Source organism: Cephus cinctus, unplaced genomic scaffold (genome assembly GCF_000341935.2).
Source record: "Cephus cinctus unplaced genomic scaffold, Ccin1 Ccin1_scaffold0378, whole genome shotgun sequence".
Lineage (NCBI taxonomy): Eukaryota > Metazoa > Arthropoda > Insecta > Hymenoptera > Cephidae > Cephus > Cephus cinctus.
Window position 1 is genome coordinate 25,432 of NW_014333067.1, and position 24,613 is coordinate 50,044.

The following is a 24,613-nucleotide window of genomic DNA, read 5'->3' on the forward strand; positions in this document are numbered from 1 at the left end:
ATGAATATCTTATTTCAATATGAATGAACACACCTAATGCTCTGAAGTATCGAAATATGGTAAGTTAATATTCGTTCGTTCGTATTTCATACAGGGATTATGGAAACACTATGGGTAACAGTGGGCAAAATGAACCAACCGTTCGCCCCTGAGAATAGTGCAATCTCAGACGTCAAATTTAATTTATGAATGAGAAAAGGGTGATACAGAAATTCCCTTTGGTAGACACCCACGTAATAAATTGACAAATTATGGGGGTTTAGCCAGAGTAATGTTATTTACTCGATTGTCTCGTTAATCCCGTAATATATTATAAGTTTCTTATTTGTGAAACGTATATCTTCTCGTTAATGAGTCAAGTGTGCGTCATCGAAACATTAATAACCAATCGCATTGAAGATATGTTTGTTTATGTGATATTTAGTGGTAAATTACTGTTAATTATACATGTATATAGTTTTATAATTAGTTAATTATTAGTTTATATTTAATTATCATGTCTCTATGTGAACTTTTGCTTTTGCTGAACTCTGCTCATTGCACCAAATTAGCAGCTTCTTAAGTGTGTATGCAATAAATTAATCGAAACTCTGCTTTGAGGAACTTCTTTTCTACAATCTTGTTGTTTTTTAATGATACATTGTATATTTATTTAGCTGATTCAATTAACGTTTAATCTAACCTAAACGTATAATAAGCCTTGCTGTGAAATTCGGTATCGTATTTAGTCATGACCTGTAAACCTATGGTGGGATAGGTAGAACAATGTCACACGAATCCCGAGTGTTTTCACAGTCACCTTTTTATCTTGATTTTTAATAATAAATTATTTAAATTTGAATTGCTGGATTAATGTGTCTCTTTTTAGGATACTTTTGTACGTATTAATATGAAGGATGGTGTATGCAAATTTGATATTAATTTCTTATTAATTAATAATAAATATAGGTAAACAATACGTAGTTATACCTGTCACACGATGGCTAATTTTCTTACACGAAAATTATTGAACCTCCACAGTAGATGTTTTCTTTCTACTTGGAAGGTGAATTGCTCCTGCATGTGTGTATAATGTACAAAGGTAGATAAACAACGCATCTGTTATCACGGGAAACAAGAAAATGAGGAAAGAGAAGACGAAGGAGAAAGTGGGAGGGAAGAGAGTGAGAGTGAGTTTATAGAGAATAGAGAAGGGCTGAGTAGTAACCCCGTGGATTTTCAAGTGTCGACAGTTGGCGTTCTCCACTCGAGCGTGCGAGTACGTTCAGACAAATGCGCCGTGAGCCTCGGTCATTAAAGTCGAGGGGGAAGGAAATGCTTTAAAGAGGAGCTCTGCGTTGTTTTTTTTTCTACGTGTGCTAGTTCACGTCTTAGTATTCAGAGAATTGGGTTTTCCAATCTCAGAATAATTTATATACATTTACTGTTCAAATTTTGCCCTTCTTCAAATTTAAGCTACCACACTACGACAAACAGAAAAGATCTGTTCACGTTGCATAATGACTTTTTTTTTTTGGTATTACTACATACATCCCTTGTAGATGCATGAATGATTAAAGATAATTAGAGCAAGTGTCAAATTTACAGCTTGCAGGTGGCCAATCGAATAAAAGAGTTGTAAGAGTATTTCATGGAAAAATTTTTTTATAAATAATATTTTTGTCCTCTTAATACATGACCTTTTTAATGGGAGACGATAATAGCGCAGAATTTTTCAAATCCAATAAGTGTTTACCCCTATATGCAAATAGAACCCGGGACAATACAGTTCTTGCCCTTGTCAGGGCCCTTCTATTCGGGACGTGGCATAGTGCTAGTTCTGACAAGTGGTGTGATTGCAGGCTTGGTAGCAGCAAGAGCAGAAAAGTTGCCAAGAGAATTCAGGGTGGCGCGGTGGGTCGCAGGAGATCTGAGTGCACCAAAGTAAGAGGCACTCAAGCGTATTCTAATTTTCGAATGCTGATTGAAATCGGTTCGACTATTCGATCGCTAAACTCGTTTGGCTCTATCAGGCCTATCGGTGTTGCATCTCGCTGCGGGACCCCCCGCAATCTCAAATTTCATTTGATCCTTGCGTTATGAGATTGTCCTTAAACCGAACCCGCTTGTTCACGTAGACCACATATGGAGTGAATGCTTGTCAATCCATGAATCTTCTCTTTCTATATTAGTTCGAGACGGGTGCTTTTCTTTTGTCGCTAGTTCTGCTAAATTAAACATTCATAATGTCAATATAGAATTAATAAAAAAGCAGGGTTCCATTATTTTCAAATAGTAATTAAAATATGCAGCATGCTTATAGTGTATGATTTGTTTAAAATAACATGAATACTTTTGGATTTATTTTTGCATCTTTTATCATGGATGTATATGGTAAAATAAGATCAAAAATATATTTAAAATAAAACGGATGAATACTTAATTTAGGTTTTGATTGAAGAAAAATAATGTTTCCGCCCGGGATCGAACCGGGGACCTTCCGCGTGTTAGGCGGATGTGATAACCACTACACCACGGAAACCAATGTTACTTGATGTACGGTGTTGCGAAAATCTAGGATTCTTATGATTATTTATAACAGTTATTATTACTATTACATTTTTTGCGTTTTATGTTAAAATAAGTAGTAAGTGAACGTGAAAAAAACGAGGAGCTAAATATAAAAATATAAATATTAGTTTGCAAATAGTGTAGAAGTTATACATATAGTCGAAGATCTATAGGTATCAGGGTTTAACCATGATATCACAGTCTCATTGATTTTATAGAATTTTTAGACTTTACCATGGCAGGTGCGCACTTGAATAAATTTCTACAATTTTGAAACAATTTTTTAGGACGTATTCTTATTTTGCAAGAACAATGGCACATAATTTTCATGCTTTTTTTCTTATTTTCAATTTTTAGGTAGATATTCGCTGTTATTCCTCTCGATTAAAATATCTATGTTCTTCTTGACATGTAAAATCATTCGGAATTAAAATATAATTTTAATTAAAAAATGTCTTGAATAAAATTGATATTTAGGTATATGAATTTATAATTGAATTTATAAGAGTTCGGTAAAAACCAATTTTGTTTTGCCACATTCACTTCCCACAGTGGGAACATCGTTAGGTCCGTTTATCTGTATATTGCAGGGTTTTTTTAACATACCTCGGATGTTTGTATGGATTTTGAAAATATAATAAGCTACAGATTATTTTCTTCCACTATAATAGGATTTAAGGTGAAACGATTAATGTAATGAAGCAAATACGTTTATAAGTTTAGTCTCTGAAATACCACATAATACAAATCCAAAAAAAAATCTCTTTACAAAAATCCTAGCAAACATATACAGTAACAGTTACATATGAGCAACCTTAAAATTTCGTACTTAAGGATATAATAGTAGTGTAGATCAGGTGTTTTTATGACAATTACATCGTTAAGTAAGAAATACTTGCATTTTCGATATCTAAACGTTTTCTGTCTTTGCTGAGATAACAGTATTAGATATACAGAGTGTTCTGGAAATACCGGACTAGAACTATACCATCTGATGCGGCCTGACATAATGAAAAAAATGGTGCCAATAAAATGAAGTTTTTAATTAGTTTTTGAGTATTTATGAATTAAAGATAACCTATGAGGAGCATGTGACAATTAATAACGGACACTTGATAGGTTATCTTTAATGGATAATTACTCAGGAAATAATTTTTTATTTTATTGACGTGGTTTTTATTATTCTTTTTTCGCCGAATTAGACAGTATAGTTTTTATTCGGGACTTATGGAACACCCTGCATAGGAAATAATCTTAAGACTGACCATACTTCCGATACGTAGACATAGACTATATTTATGTATGACGATCTACACGTATGATTAAAATGTGCTGTTAAAAAAAAAAGTATCTAAAAGGAAAGACTTGTTCTGCTTTCAGTCAAGAATGAGCCGACCCGTTTCCTCGGGGAAGGGGTATCGTTCAAGGCAAAATTAATCGGCATTTTGGAAGTATCGGAAGCACGCGGTGACCGGATGTGCCAAGCAGCGCTGGCCGATTTGAAAATGGCAATTCGGGCAGCCGGCGAACACAAGCAGCGGATTGCCGTGCAAGTCAGCATCGACGGTCTTCGATTGCGAGACGAAAAAACGGGGGTAAAACAATACTTTTGATTGGAGTCCAATTTATTTTAAAATAGAAAACTTCTCTGGTGTACTTTCCCAATGAATTGTGCTTTATATCTTTTTTGCACAATTATGTATTTTCTTGGCAGTTGGCAATCATTGAAAAACATAGGGTACATGTTTATCCGGATTTTATTTTCTATAGAGATAATTAATATTTTTTAAATTACTAATAACTTTATACATCTATACTTTTATTTATGATTATGTTGTATACGGAGTATTTACTAGTCGTAGAATATGCATGAAATCGTCGTTTATTCCATCTTATTTCAATTACGTATTTTTATTTATTTATAGGCACACGTAGTTTTCGTGAAAAATTCGTAAAAAAAAAGGCAAATACTACGCATTTTTTATGGTAAAAGTATATCAATTATAGAGAAAAAGAGATGAACTGCGATTTTGAGAAATATTTTATGTCGAATGGTCGTTTGAAATGGTTCCGATTTTTTCGATCATTGATATATTAATGACATTCGTTTAATCAGAGCTATCTTAATACAGTTTTTAATCAGCTTGAGGAACTGTGCTTCTTCAGCATGATTTGCTAGAATATCCCTGGACACGCTTTTTATGCTGCAACGCTTTCATCGATCTTAGCGAGGATTAAAATAAATATAATAATATTCTTATAGCGTAGTACTTTTTATAAACATGAATTACACGTGCGTGAAAATTTCAACTTGCCTTCTGCGATTAGTATTATATCCATTTTTTTCGTAATTAATATACAAAACTTGAATCTTTTGACATTCCGCAGTACGGCGCATGTACTGTTGCATGAATATTTTTCATAAAATTTTGATAAACTAAGAATTTGTTTTTATTTATATGTATATATATTCATTCTTGCTATGTGAATAAGATTCAAGAAATAAGGATAATATATTTCGAATAAATCGATTTTTTTTTTCTGTAATTAACACATTAACGACTGGTGCAAAAGTTATTAGAATTTTTGGTGCAATTTTCCACCATTGGACGTTAATGGGTTAATACGAAGTAAAATCATTTTTTTATGGCTCTGTATTCATTAGGATCTTAGCTTCAAAATTGTTTAGTAGTTTGCAAACATTATACGTACTATGATTTAATTTTCTGTTGACCGTTAAAAATATGGTTTCGTGCCTGTACGTACTTTTAGAATATCACACGTTTTTAGCGTCCGAATGATTTGCGGCACCTTGCATGGCACTGTTGAAGATTTTAATTTTTGGTAAGTAAATCGAAGCTAGTCAAGCGCATCATTATATTTTTTCGTAACCGCACTGTTGTTTCCGTCATTTATATTTTCTTTTTTTTCAGGATTGTCTTTATCATCATCCCGTTCACAAGATATCTTTCATCGCTCAGGATATGAGCGATTCGCGAGCATTTGGATACATTTTTGGCTCTCCCGATACAGGCCATCGATTTTTTGGAATTAAAACAGACAAGGCTGCTAGCCAGGTGGGTACTAGGTGCAATAATTATCTACAATTTTCATAAATATAACTGCAAAGAATATGTAAGAGGGTCTTGCGCAATGACTATTGCAAACAACGATCTTTGTATTTGAACGTAGGTCCGCATCTGGAATTCCGGATGAACGGCTGAATCAGTTCGCTTAAACATCAGAGAACAAACACTAATTTCCGGGTGCAGATTATGTAGTTGAAAACATTTACAGATGTTCAGCACTTTGAACTTTTAAAGGAAAACATACGCAAAATTGTTTTTGTTCACCGACAATTGCAAAGGCAGACAATACTCAAAGAAATTTTACATGTTATACAATTATGAGTATATTTCATTGAAATCATTATATTTTACATATGTTCAGGATTAGACAGAAATACGTCAGATTGTGACTTTGGAAACTTCATTAGGGTGTAAACTATAAACAAATTTTGATTTAAGTATGAATTCATTAACCTGACCATATTTTATATCACAACATTGAACGACCGCTAGATGAAATTTTTGAGAGAAACTTGTCTCATCTGTCTTGAACAATCGAATTTGAAAAGAGATTTAATAAAATAACTTTTTAGTCTAAAATTAAAGTCTTAAAACGGATGTGACTGGTAAACATTCACGGTGTATTTTAAAGTCCTATTATATTTAATTCTAGAAAATCGTCTGCGTTGGTGGAAGTCTGACAATTAATTTATGGAGACCAAAGAACCCTCGTAAGACGGAAAATTATGTTTACCTAAACTGAGAATCAATTTCGAAAACCGCGACGTACTAAGTCGAGTCGAATCCGTTCGAGTTGAATTGAGTTGAATCGTGACGACTTGGTACTCAGTACATTTCATCTCGTCCCCTTTTGAAGGAGGGTTATATGTAAATAATAGTATTACGTTGTCGGTTTGCTGGGCTTGAAACTCTGCGTTCGCCATAGGAGGTTGTCATCAGATTATTGCCAGTTCCCTTCACATCCGTCTCAACGGACGACCGCCCTCGAACTTCATGGAATTCAAATCAGTTTCAATCTTTTCTATTTCTTTCTCCTACCATTGTCATATTAACCATCACCGTCACAAATGATTTCACGATCATTACTACTGATCTCTTGAGTATCTATCCTTGAGTATCTAGTACTTAAAAACATGTTTACTTCTGTTTCTATATGCTTTTGCGTAAGAGATAAAAATTTACTTTTAATTTTACATATATTCAAACTTGATCAAAGAATAGAACAGAATTTTAGGAAGAAGGTATTCTTTTAAAATTCTCTTGAGATCTGTAAATATTATATAATTTATTTTTGGGAAAATTACAATGTTATTGTATCAAAATCGTTTACTGCGAAAAATATCTTATTTGAAGAATCTGAATAAAATTTTTCAATGATAGTGCCCACGTAGAAAATGAGGAAGGAGAAAAGTTTAGTGTTTCCGGAAGTGTGGTTAAAGAGTAATCCTATATTTTAGAAAAAATTTAAGAATGGCTTATGAGGTCTAAAACTATGGGCTTTAGTCGTAAGTCACACTTTCGGAAACGTTTCATTTTTTACGTTCTTCTTTCTTTATACCAATGAAAATTTCAATAAATGTTTTCTGGGCATTTATCAAACGTAAAATAGCCGGTTCGAATTTACGGATGGTAAAGCGTCATTGTCTAGCTGTATGTACTTTGTGGCGGACAACCAAATAGATAGAGCAGTGAATTAGTCAGCGAGGTAAATAAGGATTCTCTCATTGAGAATATTGCAATACCAGCGAGACGAAAGTTAATCAGTGGTAGTATATAGCTTTTTATTCCCACAGAAATACACGAGAAATCGTAATATTTTACACAACAAATGTTAAGTTTTCTTTTCTTATCATGTTTTTCATGCCCGTTGTCTCTACCCAGTATAATTTTGATTACATGAAAAGTAGGTTGTAAGAATATTAATAAGTAAATTATATTTCTATTTCAATATTTATTTTAATCGAAGTCTGTGACTGTTATTCATAATTTACAGTGACAGTAATTGCTTCCGCGATTTACCAAGTGTTGCAAATATAAACTGATATCGAAAAAGATATTTAAATTTGCTATATGTATTTAAGACAATTGCATGGAAAATCTTTATGGTATACCTTATTATGCATATATTATCTAGGCTAATGATGAATTCGAAACCGATCATATAACCATGATACAGTGGTTACCATATTATTGAATTTGACTATAGTAATATACGGAATTGAAACGCATTTTTTGTGCACAGGTTTAATTGAATAACGTACTCAATAACGTACGAGTATTCAAAATATTAAGAACGAGTACAATATCTGTTTCGACAATTGTCTTTACATCGTCAACCGCGCAATAATGAAAGTATCATTGATGAAAGCACGCGAAAATGAAGTGTATCATGTAATGATCCGTATGATATAGTTGGATAGTTTCTGTAGGAAATTAAATTTTATTGATATTGTTACGTAGGCCGTAGTGGCTAGCGAGGCCTTTAAATTTGATAACAAAAATTTAGAAGTAACCAAAAAAAAAGAAACGACCGGAGGTAACGTGAATAATGTTTATTAATTCAAAAATTAGGTTTTTTTTCGTGTACGGTTTGGATTAATACTAAAACAATATAGATTAGTTTCCGTGGTGTAGTGGTTATCACATCCGCCTAACACGCGGAAGGTCCCCGGTTCGATCCCGGGCGGAAACATTATTTTTCTACCTGATCAATGGTATCAAATTAGTATCAAATTTTTTGACGTTGTAAAATAATTATGATATTAATGTAACATTAGGAAAATATTAATGTTAGAAACGGCTTGTAAAGGAAACTGTTTTTTTATTCATTTTTGTTTTGAAACATCAGTTTCATTGAATACATCTTTATATTTATATAAATTTATTGATAAATCTAGCGTCAATGCTATTATAACTCGTTAATATAATGTGTATTTGAGAGACATTGCGTAAAATTAATGATTAGGTTTGATGGACATATTATGTATTAGGCTATCTTAGCTCAATTTACGCCCATGCGATTCACATTCCAATATTTCGCGTTATTACATTAATTGGAATATTAATTTTGGTGATTTTTGAATAAAATAAGTTATTTGTTTAACCAATAATTGAGCATATGTATGTCGTTTCATAGTGTTCATATACGATGTAAGGACAATTATTGTGGAAATTACAACTTTTGAAATTATCAATGGGCTCATGATTTGTATTAGTGACTCTCAATAATATATATGTTTCCGTGGTGTAGTGGTTATCACATCCGCCTAACACGCGGAAGGTCCCCGGTTCGATCCCGGGCGGAAACATTATTTTTCTACCTGATCAATGGTATCAAATTAGTATCAAATTTTTTGACGTTGTAAAATAATTATGATATTAATGTAACATTAGGAAAATATTAATGTTAGAAACGGCTTGTAAAGGAAACTGATCATTGAACGGGTCTTTACGTATCACAATATTTTATACGTTAGGTAACTTGAGGAATGGAACGGTAAGACTTTTGAATGTAACGAGTGAAGGGATTACGAACGCGTGCGTTGTACGTGAACTTATGTGCAAGCAACCTACTTTCGTATATGAATGAATTTATCAATTGGATTAAGTTCAGTAAAATTGCATGTAGTGCAAAAATCAATGAACGTTTCATTTATGATGTTAGGAATGCTATCAATAGCAAAAATAACTTTGTCACGAAACTCGAATCTCAAGCACAATTGAATTCACATATTCGTAAAACTTTATATTTTACTAATTTTACAAAAGAATGTGGACACACAATTATTTAAATGGATATTAACACACTGAATCCTTTGGAATTAAAGTTTGGAACTTAACTTAATTTAACTTTATAAATTAAAGTATTTGAATCAATTTATTTACCAACTAATAGTACGTAAGAAGAACGTGAAATAAGGACAATAATGGCTTTATAATATATGTACACTACCGGTCAAAAGTTTAAGTTCACTTGCTTTATTTTAGAATTCTACACAATTAAGTCGGCTACTCAGTGAATTTTGTCAAGCACGTGCGTCTTACCTATAACAAGTCGATACACGCTACTGGTCAGAGTGTAGGAGGGAGTTTGGCGCGTTTGGGAGACGCGTAGATCGAGCACCAACTTGTTATGACAGGTTGCATTCTCTCGATGCGTCTAGTGCATATTACGCGTAACATCTTAGTGCTTGAGAGCTCTTTCCAAAAGTTATATTTCTAATTGTTTTTCATTATTTTCTTTACAAAAAGTTAAGTACAACATTTATCATATTGAAAATTGTTACTGTTAAAGAAAAATTTATATTTAAATTGACGTAATTCGACAAATATCATCTCATTATTGAAATGTGAAGAAAACAACATATTTTATGTGTCAATCGTAGAGAAATGGGTCGAAAAGCAGAGTTGAGTGTAGAGACACGAGCAGTCATTGTGACATTACACGGAGAAGGTTATTCAACGAGAAAAATTGCTTCTAAATGTGATGTTTCTCAAACTGCAGTCATGGGAGCGTTACAAAGAAAGCGAGGTGAACCTAAACTTTTGACCGGTAGTGTATATGTACATCATGGCATTACTGTACACATGATGTTACCATAATTTTTTCTAACGGAAATTTGAATACTTATAGATTTACACACACATTTATATGTGCCACATGCATTAACCCATGTATATTTTTAAATACGGTTAGATTTCTATCGTAGGTTTTAAACACGTATAAACTTACAGATTCACGCTTACGTTTGTTGGCATAGAAAGCATGCTGTGGCATTTCGTCAGAGTACAAAGCCTTCACTAGATACTTGTTGACTAAGGTCATTCAGCAAAGACTGAACTAAATACAGTTTCCTGCAGTGTCCAGTGTTCCATTATTTTTAGTAACTTAATTTCATAGGCTAATAATTCTTACTCGCTAAACATAAGTAACAGTGATATTGAAGTGAAATCATATTATGCCCTAAATAATTTTTGTTAAGTTTGTTGCTGAGTGCATAAATATCAAGTACATGACATTCTTAAATAGTGAAGTTCGAAGTTCTGTCAATTATAGTGATTGAAAGTAACTCAGACATTTTACCTCACCGCAGTGACAATTTTTAATAATTTTAGTAAAAACTTTTGGTTGCGAACCAACTGTAACTGGTTATATGATAGATATCAAATGGACGAAATAGTCTCTTTAATGACTCTCTTTACTTTAGTCTTGAATATCTCTGTATAAATAACATTAATTATTGTAAGCTCAATCAATGTAATTGGTGTTATTTAAATAAGAAATTCTATCAGTTTTCAATTTGTTTATGAAGTCTCATACATTCTGCATATACAGGGTGAGTCACCTAACAATTGCACCTCAAATATTTTTATTGTTTCTATAAATACGTAAAATATGGTAAGGACAAAGTCGAATGGTACAATAGGGCTGACATGATCACAAACAAAATTTTGTTTTCATATCATTTTTTAGAAATAAAAAGGTCGCCTTGGCTTTTTTAAATGGAACCATCCTTTTTTTAAATACCTACAGTGATAGTCCCTTTCATTAGGAATTCAGCGATTATAATTATTCCAAGGTCATTCAAGGTCAAGGGCAGAAAAAACGTATAAAACTAAAATATGGAAGCAGAATACCTTTATAGAAGTACGCTCAATTTTTGCAAGAAGATCTGCCAATTCTGTTAAGGCGAGTTTACACCAAGCGAGCATCCACTGCGAACACTGTTTGCGAACAATCGCGAGCAAGACGCTCGGGCGGTGTAAACACCCGGCCGCACCGAACACCGTTTGCGAACGCTGTTCTCGAATGTTCGCGAACATTCGAGCTCGATCCGCGACTTGTCGGTAAACCGACGAATCGTCAAAGGATTCACTGTTCGTTGCTCGTCCGGTATGAGCAGTACCTAGGTACTATCCGCAGGAGCAAGAGCGGCCGGTGATTCTTTTCAACACTTGAGTACGTGTTTGTATTATTACGTCTTCGTGTTTTTATTTCCAAAAATGGAGTGGGACAACGAAAAATGCCTTGAACTGATAGGATTGTACAAAGAGAAGTCAGACCTTTGGCAATTCGATCATAAACACTACTACAACAAATTAAAAAACCATGATGCTTGGTAAGAAATGGCCATTAAAATGGAAGTATGTACCTGTTGACTTGGTGAAGGGAAAAATGAATTTCTTTGACAACGCTGGTGCCAGGTTTGCGCACTTTTGTCGGAACTTCGCCGAATGTTCTAGAACAACTGCTCGATCGGGCGTGCTCAGGCAGTGTGAACGGGGTCGTCCCTTCATGTTCGCGAATGTTCGCAAACGTTTGCGAACGTCTGCGAACCTTTGCAAACAATGCTCGCTTGATGTAAACCCGCCTTTAGAAGACGTCCCTTCACAAAATCGCTATGATATGTGGTACCATCATGACGGTTGTCCCGATCATTTTGCACGAGTAGCAAGAAAAACGTTGGATTCTCGATTTCCAAACCGATGGATTAGACGAGGCGGAACTGTTTCGTGGCCAGCACGCTCGCCTGATTTAAATCCACTGGATTTCTTTTTATGGGGTCTACTAAAAGACCGTGTACATGGATGCTCCGCCAACAGTTGAAGATATGCTTCAGCGTATCATCACAGCATGTACGAATATCACCTCGGATGTACTTATTAGAGTTCAACATTCCTTCAGAGCTCGTTTACAACAATGTATCGACGTAGACGGCCATAATTTCGAACATTTATAAAATACAGGTATTCTGCTTCCATATTTTAGTTTTATAAGTTTTTCTGCCCTTGACCTTGAATGACCTTGGAATAATTATAATCGCTGAATTCCTAATTAAAGGGACTATCACCGTAGGTATTTAAAAGAGGGTGGTTTCATTTAAAAAAGTCAAGGCGACATTGATATCTCTAAAAAATGACATGGAAACAAAATTTTGTTTGGCATCATGTCAGCCCTATTGTACCATTCAACTTTGTCCTTACTATATTTTACGTATCTATAGAAACAATAAAGATATTTAAGGTGCAAACGTTAGGTGATTCACCCTGTAGATGATTATTCGGCAGATGGTTGACGTAATGTTTATTTTTTGTTGCAATAGGTGGTGATAGCGATGCGGGACTTATTTCAAGTTGTGTTCGAATTAAAGAAAAAAGAAATAGAGCTGGCGAAGCAGCATATAGAACAAAATGCTATTAAATTCCATACGAGTGGTATTTTTGTGGAGCCAGCGCCGGATACAAAGGTAAGGAAAATTATTTATACGTATTATAACGCTTGATCAGGATTCGCATTTATAATATAATTTATATAATTATGATAGTTATCATTTCATCTGTCTAGTCTGCTGTAGTAAATGAATATTGAAACATCAAAGTATATAGACATACAGATAAAGAACGCTTTTCTTTAGTACGTATAAATGTACCATCTAGATTATTATATTTCAGTAATCGTCTTTTTAACTCTGATTATTTATTTAAATAATTGAAAATGATCGCGGATCTTGACGATGACCGACCATTATATCCTCTACTGCGTTACTTTCATATTGAATTAGTAATCGGAAGAGTAACTATATGGTACAAATGTTCTCATGAACTGCGAACCGGTTTATTATTGCTGATAAAAGCATTCTAATTATAGCAAATTGTTAAGTCACTAAATATGCATGTGTGATTGCGCACAAGATAACACATGCATATAATGATTGTAACGCACACGAAATCGAGGGAATTGTGTGAATGGATGAGAAGTGCATACAGCTTCATGTATGTAAACCACGGCCTCTAAACGTACTTTTTCTTATGAAGATTTAACGGGAAGTGGTCAGGGCCACGTCGGGATATCAAGCTCACAGTTGATACGCCGGTCGGAACTGAAACTAAGAAATCCAGCATGCTAATTAAAAAGGAAATATAAGGGAAAGGCGAGAAAGTGAAGCATTTGGGTAGATTCTTTAATTTTATTAATTTTATAAAAACAATGAGGGGCTGAGTCTTCCTTGTCGGCTAAGAGGAATAGATAAATGCGTTTTGCGTCGTTCGTGTAATTACGCTTTGGTCAAATGCGCGCGTAATCAATTAAGATTAATTCAGTTGGCTTAATCATGTGTTTGCTCGATTCAGTTACTTGAATCAAGTAAGTTAGTTAGGGTGTTTCATGTGCAAGTAAGAATAGTTTGAAAATGTGTGTGATTAATTTTTTGAAAATTGTATCGTACGATCCATAAATATGAGGGTCTTCATCTAAGAATACCATATAACATTATACCGGTAATATAAATGTTGTATATCATGTGCAACGTGTACGTATGATGGATCTGGTCAGAAAATAGACGTAACTATAAATTTAGAACTATAATTTTCTGGGTAATAACTTTAGTAAATTCACGTTTTATGTACTCAAACATTCGTATTTTCGGATTTTAGGCAGGACCGCATGGAACATGTTGATTTCAAAAAGGGGTATATATATATATATATATATAAGTGTGTGTATGTACTTTGTGATGCACACAAATGTTTTTAAACATTGTGTAGGAAAAGTGCTGAAGCGATGAGGTTGAAATTTGTTAAAACAGAAAAAATTTGATTTTGAAATGGAAATAATGCAGTGAACTAAATTAATTTTTTTTTTAAATGCATAACACAATTTGGTCCATGCGGTCCTAAGGCAGACTTTTCGTTCTCGTGTTTTTTTTCGTTTCGTGTCCCGGCGACCAAAAATATATTGTATTGTACATGTCACCTATATACATCGAGTATAATGCTATTCTTTCTATTTGGTTTTGCATTATCCATTCATATTTTACTTTGTATTTGAACACAGTAAATCCTTCAGAATTGTTGTTCCGCCATTCATTGTTTCAGTCTCCCTCGTCCCTGTATTTTCTGTTTTTCAGTAAACTATTATGTTCAACGTCGACTCTGCGACTCTTATTTCCTCGAAATTTTTGCCCAACTTATTTCTTCGCCGGGATTTTCGAAAAACCTCATTTCGTGTTTTCTTCTTTGGACTCTTGCGTGCGATTCTCTGTGACGCAATATTGGCTGATTTTCAGCTACGTGGCATTTGTCCAACTTTCGATTTTTGGAATCAACTGTTCGTCGCACGACTTTATTACAGTGTCGTTCGAAAACTGCACGAAAGCGAAAAATAAAGAGTTCAAAAAAAAAGGCTTACACTGATTGTTGCACAGGGTGCGGCGGGTAGCGAGACTTCGCTTCATCGGAATCGAACTTTAAATTCCGAGATCGATAAACCCGTCGAGAGAAAGCAAGAGACGCAGAGTGGCGTGATAGCCGATCTTTTGGATCTGCAGTTCGAACTGAACTCGTTACAGCAGGGGATTCATCAGATGGATAAGATAACTCCTGATAATCCAAGGCCGTCATCTGAAGATCCTTTTGAAACGGATCCTTTTGGAGATTCCTTTGCCAATATGAAGGTACAGTTAACAATACAATTTTTATTGCAAGATGAATTTTGACGATTTGTATCTCTGTCTTAATCTTGTTGTTTCATCGTTAGTATAAATACTTGTTTTGAAAATTCTTGTTTCCATATTTAATTGATAAAACGAAAATATTTGTATAGCGTTACGTGCAAGTATTCAGTTTCTCTGTGAAAGAGGAGGTATTCATTTAACAAAGAAACTAATTCAGAAAGAGATGATCGAGCTACGATAAACGAAGAAATCGTTCGCAACAAGAAAAATATGAATTTTAAGACTTTTGTAAATTTTTGAGTATTTCCGTTTGTTTACAGGTAAAGGAAACTGTTCAACCAATTCTGCCTCCACCGCCATCTTCCGCGAAAAGGGGCCATCTTGAGCGGCAACAGACCGTCCCGGTAACGTCCTCCAGCTCTAGTCCAGCTACTATCTTGGCTAGTAAGACTCCACCTCCTCAGGGTCCACCTCAAGGCTCGATTCACTGGTTTGATAAGGAAACGGAGAATCTTTTCAACGAAGGTGAATTGTCTAGCTTGGCGAAGAACTCCACTGCTGAGAACGATAAGGAAAACGTAAGTTTATGAACGATATATTATTTACATATATTTTGAAATTATAAATTTGATGTAATGACTTTTCGTTAACCGTAACTCTTAGCCACGTCATTCTTAGGAGCGGTGTTGTATATTTTCGTTGCAGGAATCCTCAAGTACCACGCCGAGTCTTCGTAAAAGTCCGCAGATTGATGTTTTTACGGAATTGGATCCTCTGGGTACTGGATTGATAAAACCATACGTCGACAAGAAGGACTTTTTTCAACATCTGAAAAATCCCCCGAAAAAGGTTCTGAAAGATTTGGTAACAACCAGTTCCGGTGATACCTTCCCGACGAATTTCAATGTCACCGCGGAACCAATTGAACCCGTAAAGGTTCAAAGTAGCGTGTTCTCGAGTAAGAATACGGATAATTTTGAAGATAGCAATTTCGCAGATTTTGATAAATTCGACGAGAGCGAAGTACATCTGCAGAAGACTGAGTCACCGAAGCCTAAGAAAGAATCTTATAGTCAGCCGCGCCCGACTATACATCATCAGCCTTTATCTGTGTCCTTACCTCCTGAGGAAATATCTACGTCTAAGGATGCACCCATAACTTACCCAATACCTAACACAGCAGCAACTATTTCTGCCATGAATAAAATGGAGAAAGAATCAGCGGAGCCAATCCAAACACTAGTCAGACTACCTAGCCCTAAGAAATACTTGCAATCTGTACGAAGAAAGGAGTTCGATATCGATCTGGCTGGAAGTAGAACTCAATCTTTGGATAAACCTTTTCCCGTAGATTTTTCTGCCACCAGTGATTCTCCGGCATCTCCTTTAAGATCCTGTTCATCCGAAGCTAACTCGAGATTATCTAGTTCGAGTGCCGAACTAGAGATAGTGCCCGAACCGCCTCCTAGAGGAGCTGGAAGTATTCTCATCAATCCACCACCACTTCCGCCAAAGAAATCAACTGCCAGATCCGTGATAAAGCCACCACCACGACCACCGTATACGGAGGGTCACTTCCATTATGACTTCCTGGAGCGAGAGGAGACTTCACCTTCGCCAACGCGTAAGGAACGGAATAAAAGTCCATCTAGAGATTTGAGGAATCGATTTGACGATGACTTTAGTCCACCACCGCCACAGCTACCAAAAAGATCAGAACTTGTTGCAACTTTTCCTAGCTCCAAAATTGACGATTCCTTTGAATCGATGACTCCGACTACACTCTCTTCAATTTTTCAGAGTAGTTATTCGAGCAGGACCTCGACAGAAGTTAAAAGAAGTCCCAAGCCTTCTCTGGACATTACTCTCAGTCAACTGACTTCATCAAATCTGGCTGAACTAGCTGGTAGTCTTAACATGACTGTTAGTGAATTGACTAGTCTGACTCTTCAGCAGTTGACCGAATGCTTAGCTACGTTGTCGAATAAAGATTTAAAATCCGAAGAAAAAACGAACAGTGATAAAAATACAGTGTCCCAATCGCTGCCAGCTCCCACTAAACCGCCACAGAGTACAAAGATAGTGGAGACTTCTTTTATCTCTAGTGAGCATCTTTTCAAAGCAAATTTCGATCAGGAGATGAAGGACCAGGAGAATTCGTCTACGTACGATAAGTACGCTGTGTTTAGAGAACTATTGGAATTAGAGCAGCAGAATCAGAAAGCCCGGAAGGAAGAGAAGAATGAGGATCATAATGCGAAAGAAGAGGAAGCCAAGGTAAAGGTTCCTCCTAAGGAACAAGAGATTTCGCTGCGGTCTAGATCTCCTGAAAAAGAGATTCAAAGCGAGAACTCTGTAGAGACAATAACATCTTTGGCTAATTTGACTGTGCAATTACCGCCATTAGCTGAGGATAGTCTCAAGACTCAGTCCAAAGACAAATTTGAGGATTCATTTAACGAGTCTTGTGAGATAAAAGTTGAAAATGAGGAAGAAAAAATGGATACGCAAGAGCCCAAAGAAGACGAAGGGGATGAGAAGAGTTTGAAGGACCAAATGGGTCTGGCCGCGAGGGATTCTGTTATATCGGATATAGTTTTAGAGTGTGAAAATGAAGAAAATCTTAAAGAAAATAACGAGGAGAAAATAATAGAGACTTTAGTAAGCAATGAGCCTGAAAAATATATTTCTTCGAATAAGGAGAATGACGAAGAGGTGACAGAGAAATTAGAAGAGACTAATGGAGTGTCGACAGAAAAAACTGAATTAAAAGGGTCGAACTCGACTTCTAGCGATAGATACGCCGCATTACGGGAGATCATAGAAGAGTCCGAACAGGCAATAAATAACACTGAGAATAAAGTGGAACGAAGAAATTCTAGTCCTTCCGGTCAGCCTGTTTCAAAGACTCTGGCCGAAATAGATCTTATGAGTCTTTTCTCAAGCCCACTACCTGCACCTCCTAGTCCGAAGAAATCTCCTACGAAGCAAGAAGAAGATCTGAAAGTGGTTGCGATGGATATTTTTGAGGAAATTAAGATGCTCAATAGTGGAACCCAACGTAGCAGCAAAGAAAGTAAGACGAGCTCATCGGGATTCGAGGACGTTTTCTCACCTTTTCCTGACACAAAGAACGAGAAAGATCCTTCGAAGGATGAAACAAACTGGGCAAAATTTGAATCAAACGTTTTTCACTCGGATAAATCCTTTGGAGAAGGACCTGGTTCTATTGGAGGTACGTCACCGTGGTCTCCAGATGGCAAGGAGTTTCATAAGGGATCGTCGTTAAAGGGTAACGCTCATCGACACTCGGGCGATAGCGATAACGAATGCAAAGACGAAGAAGGAAGTGAGGAGAGTAATGGAAGGTTTCGCGATGATGGATCCTGGAGTAGTAAAGGTCCACGATATGAATATAGTTATGAGGAAAGATCTTATTATGAGGTTAATTCGTGTATGACAGATAAGGAGAGGGATTGTCGAAATAGAACGCGAGAGGGTAGAAAATCAAGAGGAGCACCTTGGACTAAAACTGTAAGTCATAGAACATCACGCGATCCTTCACCCTGGTATGAAGATGGAAGATGGGAAGAAGAGCTGCAGCAGCAACCATTATCACAACAGCAACAACCTCAACAGCAACAGCAACATAGACGCTATCTTCACAGGACGCTCCCTTACAAAGATCACGACGAGGATTACAAGACTCATTGGAAGTGCAGACCCAAACAACGACCTTGGAACGGTGAACGTGATACATTTTGGTCTCACGATCATCCATCCTACGAGGAGGAGCGTGGCAAAAGAAGAATGATGCTTTGGAACGATGAAGACCGAGACCGGGATCGGGATAGGGAACGAGATCGCGAGCGTGATCGGGATAGATTCAGCAGTCAGGAGAGTATGGGTTATGACGACGAGGAGCGATGTTCCAGGCGGGAATATGAAAGAAGAAGATGGGAGGAAGATGGAAGGTTTTGGGGTAGAAGAGGTCCTGAAACTGATTATCCACCGTACCCTCCGCGCGAACCTTATCGGAAGCATGAAAGTCATTGCTGTCGGGACGGTAGGGACAGACCTCATGATTATCCTTCTGGCTGGCTTGAGGAAGATTATGGACCCGAGCATGTTGACGAATCCCCCAGGTACCTTTCGAGAAAAAGGCACTGGCCGAAGAGGCCCAACAGCGCGACTGATGCTCGTAACCTTGAACCCATCTATACTGATCCTAGGCCAATTTATGGCGTTTCCAGATCCGAATGTAGCGATAACGATTCTGATCCATATCATCGTCCACACAGGTCCAGGAGTCGGGAAAGCTACTGGGGTAGCGATCAAGAATACGATACCTGTCCGGAAAGGTCTTACTGGTTGGAGGGGCCTGAACTTAAGAATGAAAATCTTCATCATCGCAGGATGAACAGACACAAACGTAGAACGCAAGTTAAATCCCAGAACTCACCCTTTGAAGATGATTTTTCACAGAGTCTCGAGCACGTAGAGCCCGATCCCGATCCATTCACAGCTGAAACAAGACTTCCAATTGATCAGGATATCAAACTTTCAGAACCGTCGGCTATTAGTCCCCGTAGTGGTAAAGACATACCAAGAACTAAAATGCATAAGAAATCCGGACATCTCGAAGATGATCTTACACCTACACCTAGTTTATCGAGCGAACCTTTGGAAAGACAAAAGATGAGCTCTGATACGAAAATGATTCCCGAGGAAAGCTGTGTGCACCCCAGCAAAGATCCGCCTTCAAACGATAGTTTTGTATCGGAGCATAGCGGTAGGGACTCATTTTTTAACGGTGATCCTCGCTTTGACGACGATGCCTTCACCTTCAAATCCGAGCTCGAAGACAATGTCCCGGAAAAAGCTACCACGTTACCGCTCAAGAATTCACGCCAGATGAAGGGCGCCAGCGGAAAGGTGAAGACCGACCATTACATCAAGAAATCTGAGTCCGTTAACATATTCGTCAGGGAAAGCGATCCATTCGATGACGATGATTTTTTTAATTAATCTCCTATTAAGTTAGTGACCCCCCCAAATCGACTGAATCTTATACGCAAATTGGGAACAGTAATGAATGATACTTCGCGTTTTTTTTCTATTTTTTTTTAAATACAAAAAACATGCGGCTGTCATTGTTAAGCATATACATTTTAGATTGTACCATTTTCTCTTTTCTCCATTTTTTTTTTTTCATTTACTATACTTTTTTGATACAGTAGCTTAAAGCGTAGCGTAGTATTACGAAAATCTAAGCTCTACCAAGTATTGGTCAGTTTCGTATTGATCGATAAATTAGATGGATGAACGAGATTGTTTATTTATTCAAAGCACTCGATCTTTATCTTGTCAAAAACGTTGTGACGTGGCCGGTTGATAATGTTTCTTAATCCATGAATACCGCAATTGTTAAATTCTTGCCCTAAGCTCTGCGGTAGTTAAGGGTGAGCTTAAAAGATAGTAGTACTTAAAGAGTGAATAAAAAAACTCCAACCAATAATGATAGCGACCATTTCGAAAACTTTAACGACTCAACGTGCAAATTCGGAAATTTGAGGGAAATCATGAAATAAAATTTGTGCGTCTTACCTGAGAGACAAATATAATGCGACTGGAAACGAACATGGTGACGCAGATAATGACAACGTTGATAATAAGTGACGATAATAATGACAATTCGACTTGTTCTTCGGTTCAGGGCCGTAGACGTCCTAGATTTTGAGTCCCCGTTTTTCATTTCTTTTTTTATATAGAAAAACGCGCATATTTGTACATAATCGCTTGAAGCATGAAGAACCGACGAGAGGGTGGATACGCTGTGGCGAGTGGTTCTCGGGGGGTAATAGTGGCGGGGATGGGTGGTTGTTGCAAAGGGGTGAGGGAGGGTTAGCTAGAGTATTAAACAGTAAAGGTTAGTGAGTGGCGAGATACAGTAAAGGGTTGAAAGGTCAACACACTTCACTATCCGTTTAATTAGCATTTGCCATCGTATGGTACGACGAGAAACAGCAAATCTAGCACTTTTTACATAAAAAGAGAGAAATGGAAGACGTACCTACAAAACTTTATTTATTGTGATTCGTGAAAAGAATACAAAAAAAGGAAAAAGAAGAATGGATTAGCATTGTGGAAGAGTTGAAATTGCGTTATTTCTGCAACGTACTATCCTGGACCACTGTATATCCGTAGATCAGATTAGATACTCTCATTTCATGGAAAATACATACAAAATGAAAGCATTAATTAGCCCGAATGAAAACACGCGCAAAAAGATCATGCGCTCGATTATTGCTAGAAATTGGAAACTCATCTTCCTGTTTTCTAATCTTTATGGCTGTTTTTCACAAAATGAGAATCGATCCGGGTTTAGACAATAGAGACAAGAGATCAAAGTGAATCGAATGACGTTGATTCTACATGTAAAGTTTGAATGTAAAAAAATATCAGAAGCTTAAGAACTTACGGCTGGACCAAATTTGTGTTATCATCTACAGTATTTCTATGACAGAAATATGTTTCTGGGGGCCAACTTATTGTAATTTTCAATGAAGAAAAGTCCCCTTAGCCTTACTTTTATCTGTCGTAGATTGACTATAGTTGTTTCATCAAACGGCAAAGCGATAGAATCATCCCGTGTATTAATTAATTAAAAACATACTATTATAACATGAAAATGAAAGAAGATTGTCTATAAATTTGGCGACATCTAAGATTTCCTCTACAGTATTAAATTTAATGAAAATAAAAAACGAGTTTTGATGTCTTACGGAATACCAATTTCTCGAAATAACGTATCGTGAAATGAGATCCATAATCGAAGACATTTATATGTATACAAACAGGGTGATAACCGAATAACATGTGAAAGGTGATTTTAAAGAGAAAGACCCAGCAACCCATATCTCAGTCAGTCACTAAAATGTGCATTTCACGGCGAACGCTCGACAGGCAGCTCCGGCACTTTCGCTATTTGTAAAAACTCGTAATTATTATTTACGCATTTTTGCCCGATCAATACAAGTATCTTTGTGGAATGTTTTTGCTAGAAGTGTGCGAACTTTTTACGTGGGGCTTTGTACCTTTTGCACGCCAAGATTTTTGAGGTTTTCGAGGTTTTCTGGTGCTCGTATAACGCCAGTCGTCCGTTCGCCGTCGGTTTACTTAAAAAAGCAAAGGACATTAAAGATATTTAACGACATATTAATATATTGTATATTTATTATTATCGATTAATTGATTATATTTCCGATTATTCTCATTTCATAAATCGGATAATCGTTAGCAAACCGTATCTCAAGATTTATTCTGTTAAATTAAACGACGAATTGTACATGAATTTTGCGAAGTAAAAACTTTGACTTCACGTGCAAGCGAATTAAATTGTATGAACTGTATCTTTCGTTCTTTAGTTTATAAATTGCTTTCTTTCCGTGCTTCGAAGGTGATCCATTGGTTAAAGGATCTACAGCTGTGTGTTGAACTTTGCGTTATAATTGCTAAAAATAAGGTGACGTCATGAATGCGAATTGTAACGAGCGAATAGATGCCCAAATTTTCTCCGGATTATAACGCGTGCGTTGTGCCATAACGGGAAGTTCAATGCGTCCTAGCTACATTTATTCATGTTCATAAAGTGCTTCGTTGAGTTTTCTTGTAAACGCGGAAAATGAAGGATTCTATCCTGCGTGAAACTCTGACATTCCCAATTACTCTGTAATATTTCCAGAACGAGTATTGAGGTTGGATAACTTTTCTATTTTGAAATGTCGAATGGATATTAGATGCTGTGTACATGTAGATTATCCGCCGATAATTTTCATATAGAACGATAAGCACGGTTTCGAAAACTTCATCTTATTTGTAACATCCAAAAATTCCCGGCGAAAAGAAGGCAGCCATAGTTCCACTGCCAGCAGATTCCTTTGTCGCAGGATATTATTCCTTAAAGACAACGCAACTATGATCGAGAATGTATGAAAGTGACTCTTCTGTATGTGAATAAATTATTTGGTTGACATTAACCACCGTCTACTGTATTTATACACTAAAACGTTTCTAATGTAATACATATCATGATCCTGTAATATTTCTTTCTGTGCAGCTGTCAAAAGTTCCAAAAACTTTGCCACGATAATTCAAACTAAACATAAGAGCAATAAAACGTAGCAGAGATCCTTCGTATGCCTAAATTCCTTGCCATTTGGAATCGAACAAGGATTCGATACGAAAAGCTTTGTGCAAAAAAAATAAAATATTTCTTGGTTAAAAAATGTCACAATAAAGCAAGTATCATAATTGTCGTTGTAAACGTCGCAAGGTATAAGCGTCTCATGTATGTAGGTACGCGAGTACCTACCCTCAACGTCACAACGTGAGTGTCGCCAAACCCCAGGAGCATTGAGGCACCCTGGTGTACCCTCGCAGTCCTCCGCGCGCCTTGATTTAGCTGGCGCGCACAATGCACAATAAAAGAGCATTAGATCGTAGGCTTTGTTGAGCCGTTGCCGCGACTTGGTGGCACAATGGTGCAGTCGCCACTCGGCAGGAACACTCGAAACACCTGGCAAACAAGGAAACAATGCACACTCCCCTGCTTCGACGGGATTTCGCGCATTTGGGGTGGGCGGGCAGGCTAACAAATTATCACCCTCGTCTCTCCTTTCTCCTTTTTCTTTGCCATTTTTCCTTGTGGCCCCCTTTACGTCTCTTATTCTTTTTCAGTTTTCTTCTTTACCATGTAAGTACGTAAGTATCCTTTTTTTTTTCACTTGGAATAAAAGCATAAGAATTTCTCAGCTAAGAGTCTCCTCGAGGATTTAAAACAATTGCGAAATATACCATTACTGGTGTAAAACCACTTAGCTCTATTGTTAATGTTTTTTTTTTGAACTTACGAATTTTTTATTGCACAAACTGCGAGTTTCACAATCTAGCTGGCTAAATAGGCCATTTTATTCTGTTAAACAGATAAATCTACTATACTGTACGTTTGTTGATAAAAAATTCCTCAGGCTGACAGGTAATTGAGAAAAATCCTTGGTAATTAGTACACAGATTGTAGTAATATATTCGAAACTCTAATAAAGAATGAGGGATAAAATTATTTTGATATTTCGATTGTACAACGTTGCTAGTTTCTAGAATATACCTAACGCAGTATGGCAACCTAACCCGCATGTGCTTGTGCTCGGTACTTCTGGCAGAAAAGTACTCGCGTCCTGCTCGCTTTCTAAAATGAACGAGGTAAAACAGGGGCGAGTGCGAAGTGAAGAGAAAGAAGCAAAGAGAAGGAAACGAAGGAGAGAGAGTGACAGTGAAGTGGTTCGCCAGAATACAAAAGGCTGGCGAGCGAGGGAGCGCAGAACGCAGGGATTACGAAATGAACCGCACTTGAAGCAAATGCAACTCTGAAAGGCCACGAGAAATGTTTATAATTGGGATTGTTGGCTCGTTGTTCGACAGTTTGATATTTCTGAGGGTAGTAAGCAAAGAGAGGCCACATTA

At 36.6% G+C, this 24,613-nt stretch overlaps 1 protein-coding gene and 3 non-coding genes across 10 annotated transcripts in view; 3 read left to right on the plus strand and 1 right to left on the minus strand.

Annotated features, from left to right (window-relative positions):
* The window catches only part of LOC107267247 (protein disabled), a 28,005-nt gene extending 4,875 nt beyond the window's left edge, over positions 1-23,130 (plus strand). The window contains exons 1-7 of one of the 7 annotated variants that reach the window (XM_015738692.2): positions 1,686-1,923; positions 3,931-4,145; positions 5,484-5,627; positions 12,743-12,886; positions 14,843-15,091; positions 15,412-15,669; positions 15,797-23,130. In XM_015738692.2, coding sequence (XP_015594178.1) covers positions 4,026-4,145; positions 5,484-5,627; positions 12,743-12,886; positions 14,843-15,091; positions 15,412-15,669; positions 15,797-20,119 — 5,238 coding nt within the window. In that variant the 5' untranslated portion in view covers positions 1,686-1,923; positions 3,931-4,025 and the 3' untranslated portion in view covers positions 20,120-23,130. Of the gene's footprint in view, positions 1-1,685; positions 1,924-3,930; positions 4,146-4,475; positions 5,395-5,483; positions 5,628-12,742; positions 12,887-13,457; positions 13,967-14,842; positions 15,092-15,411; positions 15,670-15,796 lie in introns of those variants that run through there. The other 6 variants (XM_015738694.2, XM_025084457.1, XM_015738695.2 and 3 more) reach the window with 6 other exon arrangements.
* Trnav-aac lies at positions 2,449-2,521 on the minus strand. The gene has a single exon. It is a non-coding gene; the product is annotated as a tRNA-Val (tRNA).
* Trnav-aac lies at positions 8,259-8,331 on the plus strand. Its single transcript has one exon. It is a non-coding gene; the product is annotated as a tRNA-Val (tRNA).
* Trnav-aac lies at positions 8,875-8,947 on the plus strand. The gene has a single exon. It is a non-coding gene; the product is annotated as a tRNA-Val (tRNA).
* Positions 23,131-24,613: the final 1,483 nt, after the last annotated feature.